Source organism: Onthophagus taurus, chromosome 1, assembly GCF_036711975.1.
Source record: "Onthophagus taurus isolate NC chromosome 1, IU_Otau_3.0, whole genome shotgun sequence".
Classification (NCBI taxonomy): Eukaryota; Metazoa; Arthropoda; class Insecta; order Coleoptera; family Scarabaeidae; genus Onthophagus; species Onthophagus taurus.
In genome coordinates this window covers 36,787,568-36,809,045 of record NC_091966.1, presented here as the reverse complement: position 1 = coordinate 36,809,045, position 21,478 = coordinate 36,787,568, and the positions used below count along the sequence as shown (strand labels likewise).

Sequence of the window (21,478 nt, the reverse complement as noted above, 5' to 3'; positions counted from 1 at the left end):
AGAAATAACCGCGACGTCACGGAGTTATGTCGGACGAACGAACGAACATCTATTCGACCTCGACGTAACATTAAGTACCAAATTTTTGTGCTTACGATGGGGCCCGATTCAGTGATAACCTGTGACAATGTGGTGCGATTAATATTCTGTTTTGTGCTTCTGTTCGCATCAAATGTTCAACAGGTGAGATAACCGTTGCCGTGACTGCTTTTTGCCCATCCCGCGACATATAACGTACTGTTTATTTTAAATGTCAACATACATTTTGTTATTTAGCTACGATTGATGAATAATTTCAACATAAACCTTATGATGACACTGCGTTATTATTAAATTTAAATTTAAAGTCTATAACCGTTTAATCTATTAATCTTTTTGTAATAACTGTTCCATTTGCTCATAATCCGTAAATATATTTATACGTTTAACTGTTTAATATATTTTCTTCTAATTGAAAACGTATGTTCTATAAATATTCAATAACCTAAATAACCCACCTGCTATGACTAATTATTATTGAGAGAATCTTCTAGGTATAGGTTTCATAACGTCATTCGTCCTTTCCTCACATACTAATTTTGCGATAATTGTATATTGACTCATTCAAACAAACGTGTGCATTGTGTACTAAACCAACAAAGCTCTGGAATGCGGCTTAATGTAAAAAACGTCTTTTAAAATGAGTCGCTTATGTTCCAGGAAGTTAATAGTTATGCAAATATGTGATTCTAAGAAAATATTCTTGGGCAATAATCGTCTGTTATATCATATACTAACGTGAAAATTGTCTAGATTCAATCGACTATATCCGTGGAATCGACTATTGTTAGCTCGTGCCACTGTCCTTAAAAACGATCATTTGTTACCTTCCTTCTTTGCCATTCTTAAGGCTATTCTTAAGGATATCACGTTCGAGTTCGCGTTTAGAATTCTCTTTGCTAAGAATCAAACCCACATATGTTACAAAACAAGGCCGAATCGGCGAATTGCCGCATATGCAATACACACCATTGACACAGCTACCCACATCCAAGTGTTTAATGGCCTCCAATCAAGTCCAAACAGAATTGGGCGTAACTAGAAACGATTATACAACTAAAATTACTTTCGCAAGATGCTATAACTCTCCGTCAACTAACGTTAACGTTAACGTTCACGTAATTGATGCGAAGAATCTTTAACACCATCCGGAAAACACGCGAGATTGTTTTGGTCACGTAATTCCGCGAAACGTTCTTTCCAACAGTGTTTTAGCATTTCCGTGCACAGTTATAGTTTAAGAAACTCTATAGTTTTAAATTGGTTCGACTACGATTGCATTAAAAGAAAGCACTTGTAACGGACACGTGCTTCTCGTACAATAAAGTTGTTTAATTTGCAATAATTGGACAATTTTGTGGTTAAACTAAATCCGGAAAACCCTTTCAGTTTAATTGTCAATAGCTATTTAGCTATCATGTGGTACTTGATTAAGTCTATTAAGTACTAAGACTATTATCGTCTAATAATGTTAACGCAATTACATCGATGATTCTATATTTGACGCAGCATATCGAAAATGAATGGAAATAAAGCAATTTCACTCTTATTCTGTTTTATGGTATATGTGGCGATTGTGGTAAACTCAAATATTGTTATTTACTATTTCCAACAGTAATCTGTGGTCAATATTTGGTTAAACACGATTTTTATATTGGGACGTTTTTAAATTCCTTGTTATATTTTATTTTAGATTGTGGTAAATAATATTGTGGTTATAAAAAAATAGACAATGAGATAAATTTATTTCAATCTATATCATTCTAGGAGATATTTTTATTTTTCCAACCAGAATGATGTTGGAGAATTCTAGTAAAAGGAAATTTTGAAAAAGGATTGTTTCAGTGTGTAGTTTGCAAGAGGTCAGGAGTTGATGACGAGTTCAATTTGGATTACTTAATAGGTTACTGTACTCTTCAATTATTAATAACATAATTTCCTGTGTTTATAGCATCATCGATCACTCTCCTGGGATGAATCGGAGTTTTCGATCAACTCCTACTAAATTAGTTCCACAGTTTCTTGGGAGAGTTACGCAAACATCGCTTCTACACATTAATCTCTTATATACAGTAAAAAAATCTAGAAGAGTAATCAGAACAACGTTAGCGTCATATTCTATAAAAAATCAAATAGATACTAATCATTTTAATTTTGCATCGTAAAACATAAATACAAATCAACGCTTAACCTAACGTTAAGTAGAAAGTTAGCTACTAAAATCCAAGAAAAAAAAAATTGAAACCGTGTTTCACCAGTCATAGATTCCAAAGTTCAAGAAAAACTTTAACTTTATATTGCAGATTTCAGATTGCACCAAGAAATCTAAAAGAAGCTTAATATTTGGAATTACATTAGTCAAATTTTAGATTTCAAGATAAAACAACTTATTAGGAGATGGAAGTCTCAACAGAAGGACACGTAGTAATTCCTAAAATTGGCATCTTTCCATTATATCCCAAAGTCTTCAAACTTCCCGCGGACAATTTATTTTGATGAGCCTTTTTAATAAGACACAAATCCAAATAAAGTTAGAGCATTTTAGAATGTTGTGAACAGTGATCAATTTACTGGGCTTGGTTGATCTGCTGATCAATATATCCTTGAAACTCTTTTAAATCATATCAAAATCATTCTTGATTATTCTTTTATGCTCGTTAAGTATTCTAGTGATGGTTTGAACTAATTAGAACCATTTTAATTCAGAACATTCAGATTTCATCATATTCTAAATTCTTTGAATGTTCTGGAAATTTCCATCTTTAATGTTATCAACTTACTTTGTGTTTTTCAAACAATAATCAAATATTTCTAATCAATTAGTACCTTTTTGACATACCAACACGTTTCTTTAATTCCTAGTATCTTTGAAACAGTTTCAAAAACCATTATAATCAATTCTTTTAATCCCTTATCGTCTCTAAATATTATAGAGATATTTCTAATTCATTGGAATCATTTTGAATCACACCAAATCACCTTTTTCCATATTGTAATAACTTGAAAAAATTTGAAGAAAATTTTTACGTTTTTGACTATTTTCTGGTATCCTTGAAACTCTTTCAAAAAGCATCAAAATTATTTTGTTTCATTCTTTTATCCTCGTTAAGTACCCTCGCGATGTTTTGAATCTATTAAATCCATTTTGAATCACACCAGTTAACTTTTCTCATATTCCAAATTCTTTGAATTTTCTGCAAAACGTCTTTTTTATGTTTTTAAGTTCTTACGTGTTTTTAAACATTAAAATAAGTCTTCTTTATTTCCTGGTATCCTTCTAACAGATTCAAAAAACATCATAATTAATTCTTTTATTTATTTCATTGTCTTTTAACATTCTTGAGATGTTTTTAATCCATTGAAAGTATTTTAAGCCACAAATTAGCTTTTCCCATGTTGTAATAACTTTTTAACTTAGCAAGACACACATCTAAACAAAGTTTGAGCATCATCAATCAATTTAATGGGCTTAATTGTTCTGCTGATCAATAATAAAACCGATGTTTTACACGTCAGCTTTCACTATATTCTGAAACGTTGGAAATTTCAGAAGACCATCCTCATCAACTTTTCTACCTCCTCTCGTTTTTGATAAGTAATTTGAAAACGTTTTCAGCCGATATGAGCCATTTTGACATATCCCAGTCAAAATATTCTATTTTCTCATATCCTTGAAACTCTTTTAAATCATATCAAAATCATTCTTGATTATTCTTTTATGCTCGTTAAGCATTCTAGTTTGATTAGAACCATTTTAATTCATAACATTCAGATTTCATCATATTCTAAATTCTGTGAATTTTCTGGAAATTGCTCTCTTTAATGTTATCAACTTACTTTGTGTTTTTCAAATAATAATAAAATATTTCTAATCAATTAGTACCTTTTTGACACATACCAACACGTTTTTTTTAATATTCCTAGTATCTTTGAAACCGTTTCAAGAAACATTATGATCAATTCTTTTAATCCCTTGCGTTTTTAAGTATTATAGAGATATCTCTAATTCATTGGAATCATTTTAATTCACATAAAACCAGCTTTTTCCATATTTCATTCTCTTATCCTCGTTAAGTATCATCGCGACGTTTTGAATCTATTAAAACCACTTTGAATCACAACAGTTAACTTTTCCCAGATTCTAAATTCTGTAAATTTTCTGCAAAACAGCTTTTTTTATGTTATTAACTTATTACGTGTTTTCAAATAAAATAAGTGTTTCCAAGCAATTAGTACCATTTTGAGACACACCAAATCTTATTTATAAGAAAATTGGAAGGAAATTAGTGTTCTTTATCCTGGTATCCTTCTAACCGACTCAAAAAACATCATAATTAATTGTTTTAATTATTTCACTATTCTTTAACATTTTTGAGTTGTTTTTAATCCATTGGAAGTATTTTAAGCCACAAATTAGCTTTTCCCATATTGTAATAACTTTTCTAACTTGTTTCGTCTTTGGCAAGTAATTTGAAAATGTGACACTTTAAATAACGATGAAAAGTCTATAAGTTGCAGCAGAAACTGCTTATATAAAGAATACTGTTACCTTTTTGTTTCGGCAGATTTAGATAGTAGTATAATAATCATTTTGTGATAAACAAATTGTATTTATTGCTATAATCTCATAATTGTTTGGTTTTCAAAAGTGTCCTTGATGTACCCCTATCAGAATTTCTATTTCTTTGAATATCACGTCATCTACTCGCGCTGTTGCTGTTTGCCCGTGGAAGTAATTTGAAATTATTCTTTTGTGTCTGAGGTCTATCATTCTCTTTATTGGCATTTGTGTGAGTTCCTAGACCTTTACGGAATCCAAGTTGATGTCTGCATCTAGTTTTCTGTACATTCTATTATGGATCACTTTCAATAAGACTTTTCATGTCTACATCTAGTTTTCTGTACATTATATTATGGATCACTTTCAATAAGACTTTTCATGTATTAGCCATTAGGTTTATCATGTGGTAATGGCAGCAATATTTTGTACTGTTCTTTTTTTGAGGGTAATGAAAGTTAAACTAAAGCTAGAACTAATAGTAGCACTATCACTAGAACTAACACTAAACCATGGTGATCTCATGGTTGCACCTTCGCATTGCTCGTAGAATTCTCGTTTCCAGCTACAATATGTCGATGATAGGCAGTACTCCACTAGTCCTGCGACATCCTTCGGCAAACCTTACAGGATGAGTTCTGGCGAAGACCATTCACCAGAGTGGTGAATAGAGATTCCAGGTCGAAACTTGCCAAGATATCCTGGGGGTCTAACTGTATACTCCTGATTGATTCTACAAAATGTGTGAAATCTCTGACATTTAATTCTGTTTTACCTGTAAAAGGACACAGAATCTTGGCAACGTGTTTTACTAGTTGATAGGTGGGAGAATTTATGGCACTGACAATAGGGCGTTGTGGGACATCTTGTTTATGGATTTTGGGTAATCCATATACCTATGGAGGTACTGGGTCCTGTACAAATTCTTACAACTTCTGTTGCTCTGCTGAGATTCCTGTAGATTTTCACAATTGTTTCATCTTCCTGGCTATCTTCTCGGTTGGGTTCTTTTTTATTTTCTTTAATGTAATGAAAGTTGATAGCAGCCATTTATTTGGTATCATTCAGTTTTGTGCAGTTTCGATACACTTCCTTGTTTTTTGAACTTATAAAGTAATAAAAAATCTTCCGTTACAAAATCTTTACTTGAAATGATTTCAATAATACTCCAAACCAGCGAAAATTAAATCAAGTATCAAAAAGTGCCATTCAGATTGTGTCAGGTAAAAGTGTTAATCTCACAAAAACGTTGCGGTGATTAATTTAATAGAATTCTAAAGAAAAAATGTCGGTTATTAGAAAAAGGGTTCAACCATAACAATGTAAAAGTTGCTTAACAGTTTATATAACAGTTAGTAACAATAAACTCCGACACAATTTTTGAGCGTAGTAATAGTAACGGTACGAAATTTAAGTGTTACGAAACGTTTGCAGTCCGCCCGTTCATCACTTCAGCTTTGCATATCAATGACCAACGTTAAAAACAGACTATCAAAGTATGACAATCTTTAAGTTCACTGAACTGTTATTTAGTGGTATCGCTCTGACCCACTGGAAACTGCGTTTCCGGAAATCGATGGCACGTCAAAATGTAAATTCAAATTTTTAAAACAGATTACCTTAAAAGGGGTATAAAAATGAGTCATTCATATCATTTTTCGATTATAAATACATAGCAGTAAATCAAGTTGGATATATCGCAATATGTCAGTTATATAACATGAATTTAAAGATTTATTTAATTTATTTTTTAATTTTATGAATTCAATAATTTTTTATTTGCTTTTAAGGACAATAACATTTCTTATTTTAACTCACGAAATAAGCGTAGATTTCTCCGTTTAAACTCACATCTGGAGGTAAATGCCAAGTGAAAGTGGTCATGTAAATCAACATGTGGTCAGACATGATATTTTATGTAACGAAATGGCCGAACGATTTTATTCACAAAAGAAAAAAGATTTTCAATTCTCTACGAATCACTTACGATAAAAGGAAAGTGGTTGGACTTTCAGATTTTTTATTAAAGCATTATTTTCATGCAATTATAACCAATCGAAGACCTTTCGCGTTTAAGACGTAGCAATAAACCTAATTAGCTACTTAAGACCTACCATTACATTTGTGGTCACGCGAGAACTCAATTATAAATAATGCCGTTTTTATTTATGATTTTACGATGAGGCAATTATATTTGAAGTTTTATCGATCTTGATCTTTAATGCAACCCACACACGAAACATGACAAAATAACGAAATAATCCCGCTGGACATGTCTTCACTTGTAAGGAATTTTTTATTGTATGTTTTATGATTGTGTCCACGTAGGAAGACGTTGTCGGAGTCCAACATCCAAAAAAGGCGTCTCAGAAATGAAAAAATTTAACAATAAACCTACACGAACATTAACCAACAATACCAATACGAAGTATTTGTCCTTAATTGAATGTTGTATTTCAAATACATTATGCATCTACGATTGTCGTGATAATCTTTAAAAAGTGATAGTACGTTGTCTTCACATCCTTGACCTTATAGAAATACCCCTACGTATTTACTTAAGAATTTATGTATTCAATGTAACACGTGTCTCCATAATGATGCATAATAAAAACAAAGATATTATTCAAACAATGAAAATATCTTAATCTTTACTTTTTCCTAACTAACTTTCTTGTGTAAGCTTCTGCGGAGCATTCAGAATATAAATTTTCTCACTTAATCTGGTTCGGGTTCTGACCGCTTTCCCTTTCTTCATTAAATTCTCTTTCTCTGACCTTTCTCTTAAGTTTCAATGTTTAACAACCCGGAGGAAAAAGGAAATTTCTTTTACATAAAATTACGATGTTTTAATTAAAATTTATTCCAGAGTAAAATTATATGGTATTTAAAAAGGCATGTAACCAGAAAGTCAATGATCGAACATTTGCAAGGGTAATTTGAGAGAATTAAGTTTCACAAACCGGACCCGGTGCGCGATCGTAATATCCAAGTTATTGTTGGTGGTCAGTCGGCATTAAAACTATTCGCCTCTGATTAGAAAGTTTGTCCGCAGACAATTATTTCACTGGAAATATCAACGAGGAATTCGTCCTTGGTTTCAAACATGTTAACACACCTTTTTGAACCGCAAGAAACACCCAACGAACAAAAGGCGGCCGCCGTTTGTTAAGAAAACGTGCGTTTGTTGCTATTCACGTGGCTTGTGATGTGGACTCACGGGGATAAAATAAATTTATACGGAACAGGACCGGAAAGATAAATGTTCATGATATATTTTGTTATTCTAGACCAACGTTTTTCAAAATGTGTTCCGTGAAACCATGTTTGCTTAAAACGAGTTTCTTTAGTAAAAAATATTTTTATTATATTCCTTTCCTTTGTAATAATTAGAAAGAGGTTCACAATATCTTGAGTGCGCTATTGTAACTGATAAAATTGGACAACAAAAGCCCATAAACATTAATCGATTCTTTATGGCAGCGAACAGTTGATAACCCAGAAAATGTTATCGCATTTCAGAAAAAAAGTACTGATATAATAATATCCATGGAGGAAATAAATTGAAAGCTTCCGTTATTGTTGATAAATAAAAATTTCTCATACCTTTGCGATAACTATTTTTCTTGAAATTCTTTATGATGCAAAAAGACGCTAAGTGTAGAAATTAATATTGATTTATTCTGCATTAAATTTATTAATAAAGAGAAAGTGATACTAAGTTGGTAAATTGATTAATTAAAACTTCTATAATCGCTATTATTTGTAATAGTTAAGTTGCTCTAATACTACTTAGAGATTTTGAAACATTAACGAACAGTTAGAGAGAGTTTGGAGTTATAAAGGAACATTTCAGGTTTGGTTATACCACATTATAGAAGCCTAGAAGTTAGGGTTAAATATAATAATTAATTTCTCCAAAACGGCTTGCAATTAAGAATTATAACTTTTTGAAGTTATAAAGAATCGTTTGAGGTTAGGTTATGCCAAATTATAGGTGACCACGGTGATCACTTTATTTTATATAAAACTAAAATATGTCGATTTCATTTGGCGATTGTTGTAAATGAGATTAAATATAAAAAATGATTTTTCCAAAACGGCTTGAAATTAAGAATTGTAACTTTTTGAGGTTATAAACAATCGTTTGAGGTTAGGTTATGCCAAATTATAGGTGACCACGGTGATCACTTTATTTTATATAAAACTTTAAAAATGTCGATTTCATTTGGTGTTTGTTACAAATGGAATTAAATATAAAAAATGATTTTTCCAAAACGGCTTGAAATTAAGAATTGTAACTTTTTGAGGTTATAAAGAATCGTTTGAGGTTATTTTATGCCAAATTATAGGTGACCACGGTGATTACTTTATTTTATATAAAACTTTAAGAAACCCCGATTTCATTTGGTGTTTGTTGTAAACGGGATTAAATATAAAAAATGATTTCTCCAAAACGGCTTGAAATTAAGAATTGTAACTTTTTGAGGTTATAAAGAAACGTTTGAGGTTAGGTTATGCCAAATTATAGGTGACCACAGTGCTCGCTTTATTTTATATAAAACTTTAAAAATGTCGATTTCATTTGGTGTTTGTTATAAATGGAATTAAATATAAAAAATGATTTTTCCAAAACGGCTTGAAATTAAGAATTGTAACTTTTTGAGGTTATAAAGAAACGTTTGAGGTTAGGTCATGCCAAATTATAGGTGACCACAGTGATCATTTTATTTTATATAACATTTTAAAAAACGCCGATTTCATTTGGCGTTTGTTGTAAACGGGATTAAATATAAAAAATTATTTCTCCAAACCGGCTTGAAATTAAGAATTGTAACTTTTTGAGGTTATAAAGAAACGTTTGAGGTTAGGTTATGCCAAATTATAGGTGACCACGGTGATTACTTTATTTTATATAAAACTTTAAAAATGCCGATTTCATTTGGCGTTTGTTGTAAACGTTATTAAATATAAAAAATGATTTCCCCAAAACGGGTTGAAATTAAGAATTGTAACTTTTTGAGGTTATAAAGAAACGTTTGAGGTTAGGTTATGCCAAATTATAGGTGACCACAGTGTTCGTTTTATTTTATATAACATTTAAAAAAACGCCGATTTCATTTGGCGTTTGTTGTAAATGGGATTAAATATAAAAAATTATTTCCCGAAAACGGCTTGAAATTAAGAATTGTAACTTTTTGAGGTTATAAAGGAACCTTTGAAGTTAGGTTATGCCAAATTATAGGTGACCACGGTGATTACTTTATTTTATATAAAACTTTAAAAATGCCGATTTCATTTGGCGTTTGTTGTAAACGAGATTAAATATAAAGAATGATTTCCCCAAAACGGCTTGAAATTAAGAATTGTAACTTTTTGAGGTTATAAAGAAACGTTTGAGGTTAGGTTATGCCAAATTATAGGTGACCACGGTGATTACTTTATTTTATATAAAACTTTAAGAAACCTCGATTTCATTTGGCGTTTGTTGTAAACAGGATTAAATATAAAAAATGATTTCTCCAAAACGGCTTGAAATTAAGATTTGTAACTTTTTGAGGTTATAAAGAAACGCTTGAGGTTAGGTTATGCCAAATTATAGGTGACCACGGTGATTACTTTATTTTATATAAAACTTTAAAAATGCCGATTTCATTTGGCGTTTGTTGTAAACGTTATTAAATATAAAAAATGATTTCCCCAAAACGGCTTGAAATTAAGAATTGTAACTTTTTGAGGTTATAAAGAAACGTTTGAGGTTAGGTTATGCCAAATTATAGGTGACCACGGTGATTACTTTATTTTATATAAAACTTTAAGAAACCTCGATTTCATTTGGCATTTGTTGTAAACAGGATAAAATATAAAAAATGATTTCTCCAAAACGGCTTGAAATTAAGATTTGTAACTTTTTGAGGTTATAAAGAAACGCTTGAGGTTAGGTTATGCCAAATTATAGGTGACCACGGTGATTACTTTATTTTATATAAAACTTTAAAAATGCCGATTTCATTTGGCGTTTGTTGTAAACGTTATTAAATATAAAAAATGATTTCCCCAAAACGGGTTGAAATTAAGAATTGTAACTTTTTGAGGTTATAAAGAAACGTTTGAGGTTAGGTTATGCCAAATTATAGGTGACCACAGTGTTCGCTTTATTTTATATAACATTTTAAAAAACGCCGATTTCATTTGGCGTTTGTTGTAAATGGGATTAAATATAAAAAATTATTTCCCCAAAACGGATTGAAATTAAGAATTGTAACTTTTTGAGGTTATAAAGGAACCTTTGAAGTTAGGTTATGCCAAATTATAGGTGACCACGGTGATTACTTTATTTTATATAAAACTTTAAGAAACCTCGATTTCATTTGGCGTTTATTGTGAATGGGATTAAATATAAAAAATTATTTCCCCAAAACGGCTTGAAATTAAGAATTGTAACTTTTTGAGGTTATAAAGGAGCGTTTGAGGTTAGGTTATGCCAAATTATAGGTGACCACGATGATTACATTATTTTATAGGTATAAAACTTTAAGAAACCTCGATTTCATTTGGCGTTTGCTGTAAACAGGATTAAATATAAAAAATGATTTCTCCAAAACGGCTTGAAATTAAGATTTGTAACTTTTTGAGGTTATAAAGAACCGTTTGAGGTTAGGTTATGCCAAATTGTAGGTGACCCCGGTGATCATTTTATTACCACAGTGCTTGCTTTATTTCATATTACATTTTAAAAACCCATCGAAAAAGTCAAAAAAACATTCTTAGTAATTTGATTTATTTCTCTAAACCGGTTTCGATACTTGAAGTGTTCATCCTCAGGAGATTCTATTAGAAAACACATTTGTATTTACAATATTAACCTATCTAAAGTGGTTAGATTGATATAAAAAATCATAATGTCGAAATTTATTGAGCTAAGGAAATAATTTTCAATTAATTCAATATTAATTACATTTCCTTTAAAACGGTTTCTGTTTCATGACGATATCTCAATTCATTATCGAAGCACTATACTTTAAATTGCATTTTTATCGATTAAACCTCAGTAACCACAGAGTTGAATTAGAAATATTATAGATTTTATATTTATTATAACATAGTTTTTACTACACCTTAATATCTCATTTCTACTTTTATTGATATGATCTTCTATGATAACATCGAAATTTCTAACGATAATGAAATAATTTCCAACTCATTAAGTGTTAATTAAAATCTATTTTATTTCACAATTACATCTCAATTTATTCTTGAGATGCAATGTTGTAAATTGAATTTTTATCAACTTAACCTCAATAACCACAGAAATAAATTAAAAAGTCGGGATTTATAGGAACAAATGATTTAATCTTGGTGTATTGAAAATAGATTAAATTTATTATATGATATATTAATTTATCTTGATATCGCGAATTATTTTTAAGATATGATTTTTGAAAGTTTTAATTTATAAACTTAATCTAATCGTGTGTCAAAATTTGCGGAAATTAAATTAAATTTTGCTCTGCAATGGTTCGTATTTCATGATGGTATCTCAATTCATTTTGCCAATGTATTGCCAATGCATACATTAAACGATTCAGAAATTCGTTCATGACTTTAATGAACATATCTGTTTATAATTACCGAAGTATTTAGTATCCAGAAGAATATGCAGTCAATAAAAGAACCAACAGATCACCAGTAGTCAACTGATCAAGTAGTAACTGTCCTTGTTAGCCGTAACCATAGAATATTTAAAACAAAATAACTCAAAACACGTAGAGAAACGACACATACACCTGAGACCAAGATTTTGTATGAACAGAGGAGAGACTCAGAAAATGTACACGAATTGTAACTAAAGTGAGGTAGGGAGATAACCTCAGCCCACTCCTGTTCAATTTAGTGACGAACGAAATAATTGACAAATCGATGCAAAGGGCGTTCAAGTTGGGCGAGAAGGCTATAATGATGCAGTCTTAATCTGTGAAGAGAAGGAGGTGAGGAGATGAGGTTATGTGGTTGAAATATCTTGGAGTAAACATTACTTCTGGACGGGCACAAGGGCTTTTTCGAAACAAAACGATAAAAATCCTTCAAGCAATTGTCGGCTACTCTTTGCTGAATGTGGGGTGCAGGACATAATTAGATGGGCGCACGTTAGACGGAAAGGACAAAGAGGCCATGCCGGCAGAATTCCAGAACACAGATGGTCGAAAGAAAAAACAACCTCCTGAACGTCCCTGAAGAGATGATACGAAAACTGGACTTCAGCATCCCAGTCAAGAATGCACTATTAAAATCGGTCTGAAGGGCCGAAGCGTATAACTCACGAACTCATTCCACCAAGGTAGGGGTAACTACCAGGAATTTACATCTCAGAAAAATATCTCTTCAAAGTATTGTTTTTATACAAAGAATTAGTATATTAGTAATAATATAATAATAATAAAATTTTAGTATATTACGATACAAAAGAAATGTACTAATCAAAATCATGAAAACATGTTTTTGGGGTCAAAAGTTGGGTTGGATTTGATCAACATTATTGAAGTTCTATCAGATCACAATTCTTTTTGACAATTACTTTAAGAGTCATGGACTTTTATATATTTTGGAGAAAATCTATTTCAAGTACTAACAGGTACGATACAATACACCACAGAACAAAAAAGTCTGCATCTTTGAAATGAACGTTTAAAAACAAACATGGTATTTACTAATATTTTCATGATATAGAGAGTTTACTTTTGTCTTTTGCGTCTACAGTAAGTAAGTATGATGTAATGCTGAATCACCAAATGTGTATTTTGCATACTACCACAGCATGGCAGTGTATGGCATAGCAATATGGGGTGCTTCCATAAAAGAAGTTTTCAAACTACAAAAGAAAACGATAAGAACGCTAGTAGGTCTAGAACAAAACCAGAGTAGTAGAGGTCATTTTAAAACTCTAAAAATACCGACATTACCATCCTCATAATATACTTACGTGCCTAGACTATATACACAAAAACAAGGATTCACTAACCACAATTACAGAGTCTCGCCCCAACTCCACCAGACAAGGAGATTGACATCAAACTTCCATATCACAGAACACCAAAATCACAAAAAAATTTCAACTATATATCTATAAAGTTATACAATGAATTAATCATCCCATTTAAAAACATTGAATATGAAGAGTTTGAAGAGACAGGTCAAGAATATGCTCTTAGAAAAGGAATTCTACTCCATAGACGAATACTTTGCAGCAATGAAGATAAACTTTATTTGTCGAGAATATTGTACATTTTGATGCATATTCAATAAACTTATTATTATTATTATTATGAAATCCCATCAAACGGTGAAAAGATGGTCAAAAGAGCACAGAGAAAGAATCGATTTAACTCAACCTCGTATATTCTCTTCATATAATCTAACCATGACAGGAGTTAATCTTGTAGATCAATTAATTAATGATTATAGGCTCACAATTGGGGGAAAACAGGTGGTGGCTGTTATGGACTTACTTCTTTCATCTAAACATTCTAAGCAGAAAAATTATTTGTTTAAAAAAAAATCTTTTTCCAAGAGTAGCCCTACATGTCGTTTTCCAACATCTGTTATAGTAGACAATGCAGGTCTAGGTTAGATTTGTAGGGAAAAGTTATGTATTTTGTATTTCTTACCTTGTGATCCGAAATGAGTTAACTTTCCATCAGTCATTGTTGATGCAACATCACAGTTTGAATGCTGTTGATCAGTTTAGAGAAGGTTTAGTTGGATGATGCTTTTTAAATCTGCGCTTTAAGAGATTTTAGCGCCACTTTAGAACGACGAGTAGCTTCATCGTAAAGTAACTAGCTTTATTATTCACTTTCATGGTTGATTTCTTGCGATTTTGTTGCATTGTTAACATAGTTCTAACATTAAGTACACCACGTGAAAAAGCAAAATTTGTAGCATTTGTGGTATGATGTTGGAAGATTAGAAATTCCACAAATAAATTTTATACAGATTTTTAATATTGATGATTAAAAAGTTTCAAAAATGTATTGTTATTTAAATTTTTGTTGTTTCTTAAAAATATTATAAGTTAAAGTTATTTGAAACTTTAACAAACAGTGTAGTACTAGTAAACTATGCACAAGACACACCACGGGTAGGTAAAACAATACCATTCCACCTTGTACAAAGTCCTGATAACATCCCAATCAACATTCACAACGTGTCGTTTTTACGTGACCCGACTGAAAATAGTATACACCCATAGCTACACGCATCCTTGATTTTAGATGCACTTTAGCCCTCGCATGATACCGGTTTATATAAAGTATAAACCGGGGCCGGTTTAGCTTTTAAAAATATCATTTCGCAAAGAGTGAAAAATTTTGATTTACGACCACCCTACCGCAATTGTATTATAACAATCGTCGAAGAAATATAGGGATCGCTTCATGAAACAGATGGCCGGTTGTTATTAGGTCTTGCACATAAGCATGTGATTTATCGTCCTTCCACTGAACGCAATGTAGTCTCGCGGTTAAGAAAAATAAAAAAAAATGTAATTAACATAGGCGATTTATAGGTATTATTATTAAGGGTTCGACGGAGTAAATTATAGTACCCTCATCTTAAAGGCTGAACGTGGCGAAAAATCGCCGTGAGATATTAATGAAAACCGCGGAGGGTTTATTATTAGCTTGGAAAATAAACTGCGGGTTGGGATTCTCTTAAGCGCAACATCTCACAAGAGATTATCTCTCCTTGGGGGTCACGCAGTGGCATGTAAAAGAACCGCGGTTCAGGGTCTTTAGGTTTGCAACTCATGTAAACGTAACGACTAAAAATAATGGTTAATACGAAACGATATTAAGTATCCTTAGTACTTCCGTCCTTTGCGTGTATAATTATTACCATCGCTTACTGTGAAACGGTACCAAGATCTTAATTAGTTTTACTGTTCTTTCGACTTATAGTTCATTATTAGATAATCTAATAAATTATCACAATTAATCGACCGGAATTCCTTTTAGTGAAACTATACTATAAAGTACTATAAACAAAAAAAGAAATTAATTACTTCGTTTTTAATTATTGCATCTTTTAATAGAGATTTGTAAGATGTAATTTTGTTATTGTTTTCAGATATGGTGTCAAAGCCCATCAAATGAATTTGTACCGCAAGTTTCAGCGACTTGTAAAACCGGCCACATGAACATAAAAGTGGCGTTCAATAGCAGTTTTCTTGGGGCAGTTCACGCCCGAGACTTTAGAACGCCCGCTTGCATGGTTCACGGAGATGGAACCAATATGGTCACGCTGGACATCAACCTTCTGGCCACAAGAAACACCCCGGACTTTTGCGGCATCCTCATCAACAACGTAAGTGCGCTTTATGGTCCGTGTCATATAATCGTCGGTCATTAAAATTATCTTCAGCTTGGCATAAAATGCAAAATTCGAAGAAAAAACTTTTTTTTAAAAGCCACCATAAAGATAATAGATTCCATAAAAAGAATAACAAAAAAAAATAAGAAAATTATTGAAATTTCATGTCCATAATAAACAGTCAATACCATTCCTTACTTGTTGGCCTATATTCTCGATTTAAAACGTGATCGTCCTTGGCATTTAGCAGAAAACTCTTAAACGAGCGTTTATAACAACAAAATGCGCCATTGATGTTATCAGATTCGGTTAACAACTTGCAACGTACAAAGTAAATAACGATTATAAAATGTAATTGCACGTGGAAGTACCGTTAAGAAAATCCGGCTTGCCAATTATAGAATCAACCAGAGCGATTCCGTCTCTCTCGCTTAAATGTCTTTAACATTACGCTTCTTCGATGCGAAGGCTTCTTAAGGTGTTGGATGACTTTCTAAAGTGTTGCTTTCATAAGTAAAAGTAACGGATCAGTATCAGATTATACGCGTTTCTATAATTTTTCCCAATAAATTATTATTAATTAAGAAAATGAAACTATAAGATTCGTTTAAAACTAAACATATCATAAAGTTTGGATCGATATTACAATTTTAATTTAGTTTTTACTTTATTTTATAATTACAACGATCTACATCTACAATCTATAATTAACCAATTATTCCAGTGGTTATCTAATTATTAAATGCTTCGTGAATGAACGCATAAGTGCATGTGGCAAAGTTACTGTAAAGCATAAAGACATAAAAGTTATAAAGCTAAGGGTAAAACGGTGTATTAGGGCAAGGGCTTCATGAGAGCAATGCAACTCCGGCTTGTGGAAGAAATAGATAAGAAAAAGACTAATTCTACAGTAACGTAAATATTAATTAAAAAGGAAGTGGCAAAAAGACCCCACATTGCTTTTTTTTTCAAGAAGAAGATTAATGTGGAATTTTCAATTGAATAAACATGATATTTAAATCTGCTTTTTACTTCATGATGATACATCAATTAGTTGTTGAGATACAATTTTTGAGAAATTAATTAATTTTATTCTATGCAGTCGTAATTTCAAAAAAGATTTAAAGAAATGATCTATAAGTCATTAATTACTGATTAAATTTGCTTTAAATTGCTTTTTATATCATACCGATATCTCAACTAGTTTCTGAGATATTATTTTTTAAAGATCAACTACATTTATTCTATCATCTACTATTATGATTGTATTCAAAAAATCATACCTACAAAGTTTGAACATTTGAAGAAATGAGCTTTAAAATACTGAATACTGTAATAAATTTGCTTTAAATTGTTTTTTATTTCATAGTAATATCTCATCTAGTTACTGAGATACGATTTTTTGAAATTAAATACTTTTATTTTAAGATCTATGCTTTGGATATATTCTAAAAATCATAACTCCAAAATTTATAGATTTGAAGAAATGATCTTTAATCTATTACCAATCTAATACCAATTAAATTTGCTTTAAATTGCTTTTTATTTCATTATGATATCTCATCAACTTTTTGAGATATGAGTTTTTAAAATATAAACACTTTTATTTTAGTATCTTTGATTATGGCTGTTCGGGTTGTGTTCAAAAAATCATAACTTTAAAATGTGAAGATTTGAAGAAATGATCTTCTATATATTAAATATCAGTTAAATATGCTTTTAGTTGTTTTTTATCTCAAAAAGATATCTCATCTACTATTTGAGATATGATTTTTTAAAAATTAAATACTTTAATTTATGATTTTGGCTATGTAGGGTTGTATTCAATAAATCATAACTCCAAAACTTGAAGATTTAAAGAAATGACCTTCAATACATTAAATACCAATTAAATTTGTTTTAAATTGTTTTTTATTTCAAGAAGATATCTTATCTAGTTTTTGAGATACGACCTTTTTTAAAATTAAATACATTCATTTTTGGATTTATGATTATGGCTATGCAAGGTTGTATTCAATAAATGATAACTCCAAAACTTGAAGATTTGAAGAAATGATTTTCAATACATTAAATACCAATTAAATTAGCTTAAAAATGCTTTTTATTTCATGAAGATATCTCATCCAGTTCTTGAGATACGATTTTTATAAATTAAATGCTTTTATTTTAAGATCTATGATTATGGCTATGCAAGGTTGTATTCAATAAATGATAACTCCAAAGCTTGAAGATTTGAAGAAATGATTTTCAATACATTAAATACCAATTAAATTAGCTTAAAAATGCTTTTTATTTCATGAAGATATCTCATCCAGTTCTTGAGATACGTTTTTTATAAATTAAATACTTTTATTTTAAGATCTATGATCTTGGCTATACAGGGTTGTGTTCAAAAACTCATAAATTTAAAATGTGAAAATTTGAAGAAATGAGCTTCAACAAATTAAATACCAATTAAATTTGCTTTTAATTGGTTTTTATCACAAGAAGATATCTCATCTAGTTTTTGAGATACGACCTTTTTTAAAATTAAATACATTCATTTTAGGATTTATAATTATGGCTATGCAGGGTTGTATTCAATAAATGATACCTCCAAAACTTGAAGATTTGAAGAAATGATCTTTAATACATTAAATACCAATTAAATTAGCTTTAAATTGCTTTTTATTTCATGAAGATATCTCATCTAGTTTTGAGATACGATTTATTTTAAATCAACTACTTCTATTGTAAGATCTATGATTATCGGCATGCAATGTTGTATTCAAAAAATGATAACTCCAAAACTTGAAGAATTGAAGAAATGATTTTCAATGCATTAAATACAAATTAAATTTGCTTTAAATTGCTCTATATTTCATGGTGATGTCTCATTTAGGTTTTGAAATACAATATCTTAAATATAAATTACTGCTACTCCAGCTTCAATATATACGGTTATGTAGGGTTGTATTCAAAAAATCATAACTCCAAAAATTGAAGGTTTGAAAAAATGATATTGAATACATCAAATATCAATAAAATTTGCTTTAAATTGACTTTTATTTCATGGTGATATCTCATCTAGTTCTTGAGATAAAATTAAATACTTTTCTTTTAGGATCTATGATTTTGGCTATGCAGGGTTGTATTCAAAAAATCATAACTTTTAAATCTGAAGGTTTGAAAAAATGATCTTCAATACATTAAATACATATTAAATTTGCTTCAAATTGCTTTTTATTTCATGTTGGTATCTCCTTTAGTTTTTGAGATACGATTTTTTTTAATTAAATACTATTTTAGGATCAATAATTTGTAGTTATGTAGAATTGTATTCATAAAATGATAACTCCAAAACTTGAAGATTTGAGCTTCAACACTTTAAATACCAATTACATTTTCTTAAAGTCATTTTTTATTTTATGGCGATATCTCAATAAGTTTCTGTGATCTGAGACTTTAAAACTTAATGCTTTCCACATTATCGTTACATTACAATTAGTTTGCAAAGGAACTTAGAAGATCTAAAATCTATGATAACATTAATGCACACTCAAAACTTCGGAATTTGAAGAAAAAATTTTTATAGTATTTCAAACGATAATAAAACTGTTAGAAAAATGATTACATACAGGGTGTTAAACCATGTAACCTCTGTTAGTAATCAAGTAACCTCACATTACGGTACACAATAAGACCTTCAACCTAGATTATATATCTTTTTTATTTCTATTTAACCGACTGTATAGCGTTAACTGTAAGAAACATAAAATACCCGCAAATTTAATTATTTCTGTAAAACTGTGTATTATTATAAAATTTATTTCTTTTTTTTTAAATTAGAAAACCGATGAACGTTCAGTACCTATAGCGGTTAGATTGCACAAAACCTTAGAATTAGCCGAAGATAAATTCTACATTATAACTTGTGGTAAGGTTGGATTCAGAAACGATAACAACAAAACCTCGCTAGTTTCGCTAAGGTTAATTGACGGAACAAGAAAAGTGAACCAAGCCGTTTATGGTAGAAGATACAGTCTAAGAGCGGAGCTTTCCGAACCAGATGGAAGTCATGGGTTTAGAGTTAAATCCTGCTTTGCTTTTAGCAAAGCCAATAGCAGCGTTAATTTAATCGATGACAGAGGATGTCCTGTAAATCCTGATGTAATAACACCATTTACTTACGACGAAGCAAATAGTAAAGCCGACGCTGAGATTCAGTCAATATTTAAATTTCCTGAAGGATCCCAAGTTCACTTTCAAGTATTTTTTTTGTTTAAAATTAAGATGATTTTTTTTAATTGTTTTTATTTTTAGTGTGAAGTTGGATTATGCAAAGGAAAATGCCCCGAACCGATGTGTGGGGATGGAACTCAATCGAAAGCTTTGATTACTGATAGAGGGGAATTATTAGCCGCCACAAGCGTTTTCGTTTTAGATCCAAGCGAAGCTCCTTTAGTTCAGGAACTTTACGAAGATGATGGAACGATTCGTCCTTCGTGGTTGTTATGGTTGTGCATTGCTCTTGGTATTTTGTTTTTAATCATGTTGATCATCAATATATTTTTGTGTTCGGCGATGACGTGTGCTTGCGCTCGAACTGAAATTATCGAGAAAGAACCCAGTATTATCGAAGATTATGACCCTTATAGATCTTGGCATGGAAGTCAATATGGATCTAGGTATGAATTAATGTGATTATTATAGATTGTTAAAGCTTACTAGTCAATGAAGTGCTATATCTGTTTCATTTTTATTGTTTGTTTTGTTAATGCTTTACTAAACGCGCAAAGAAAAAGATAAAAAAAATTGTATTTTGTTAACTATATTAATAAAGCAATGTTTAAAAGAATCTTTTTTGTTTTCAAATAAAATTTTGATACGAATTTTCGTAGGTATTCTTTAAATGGAGCTCTTCAAAATCCTAAAGGATACACTTCAGGCGGATCAACAATGAATTCAACAAGATCTGTATCATCTCATAGTGATCATTACGCAATAGTCCATTCCAGACCAGGAAGTAGATATAAGCATAGAGGACCACCTTCGAATATCGGTAGTCATTATAGCGGAAAATAAGTATTTTTTTATTATAAAATTAAACCACATTACACGGCGACGAGGTGCTCAATTACATTCTCAAAAGAAAACAATTAATAATAATCACCTTTCCGTTCCTGTAAACTCGTTAATTTATTTAGACTCTAAATTATTAAAATCGTTAAGAATCATTAAATCGTTTTTGTATTTATTGAAACGATTATAACATGAAAAAAATTATTAATAATTGACGTGATGATAAACCTAAAAAAAGTGAATATAAATTTACCAATTATATAAGTATGAATGAGAATAACTTAACTTTAATATTTTGTTATCTAACTTTAGGTATGTAATTGTAAATATAAATAATTTAATAATTAGCGTTTTTTATGTAACAAAGTAGCAACATGCAAACGAGTGTGCATTTATAACTCTATAAAAGAGCTTGTTTAAATAATGTAATATATGATTCTGAACAAAAAAAAA

General features: G+C 30.5%; 1 protein-coding gene across 1 annotated transcript; it reads left to right on the top strand.

Annotated features, from left to right (window-relative positions):
- Window positions 1-21,372, top strand: LOC111421052 (uncharacterized). The gene is made up of 5 exons (XM_023054168.2): window positions 1-183; window positions 15,722-15,958; window positions 19,793-20,212; window positions 20,267-20,631; window positions 20,845-21,372. Exons 1-5 carry the CDS (start codon window positions 97-99, stop codon window positions 21,026-21,028), a joined length of 1,293 nt encoding a protein of 430 aa, XP_022909936.2. The 5' UTR covers window positions 1-96; the 3' UTR covers window positions 21,029-21,372.
- Window positions 21,373-21,478: the final 106 nt, after the last annotated feature.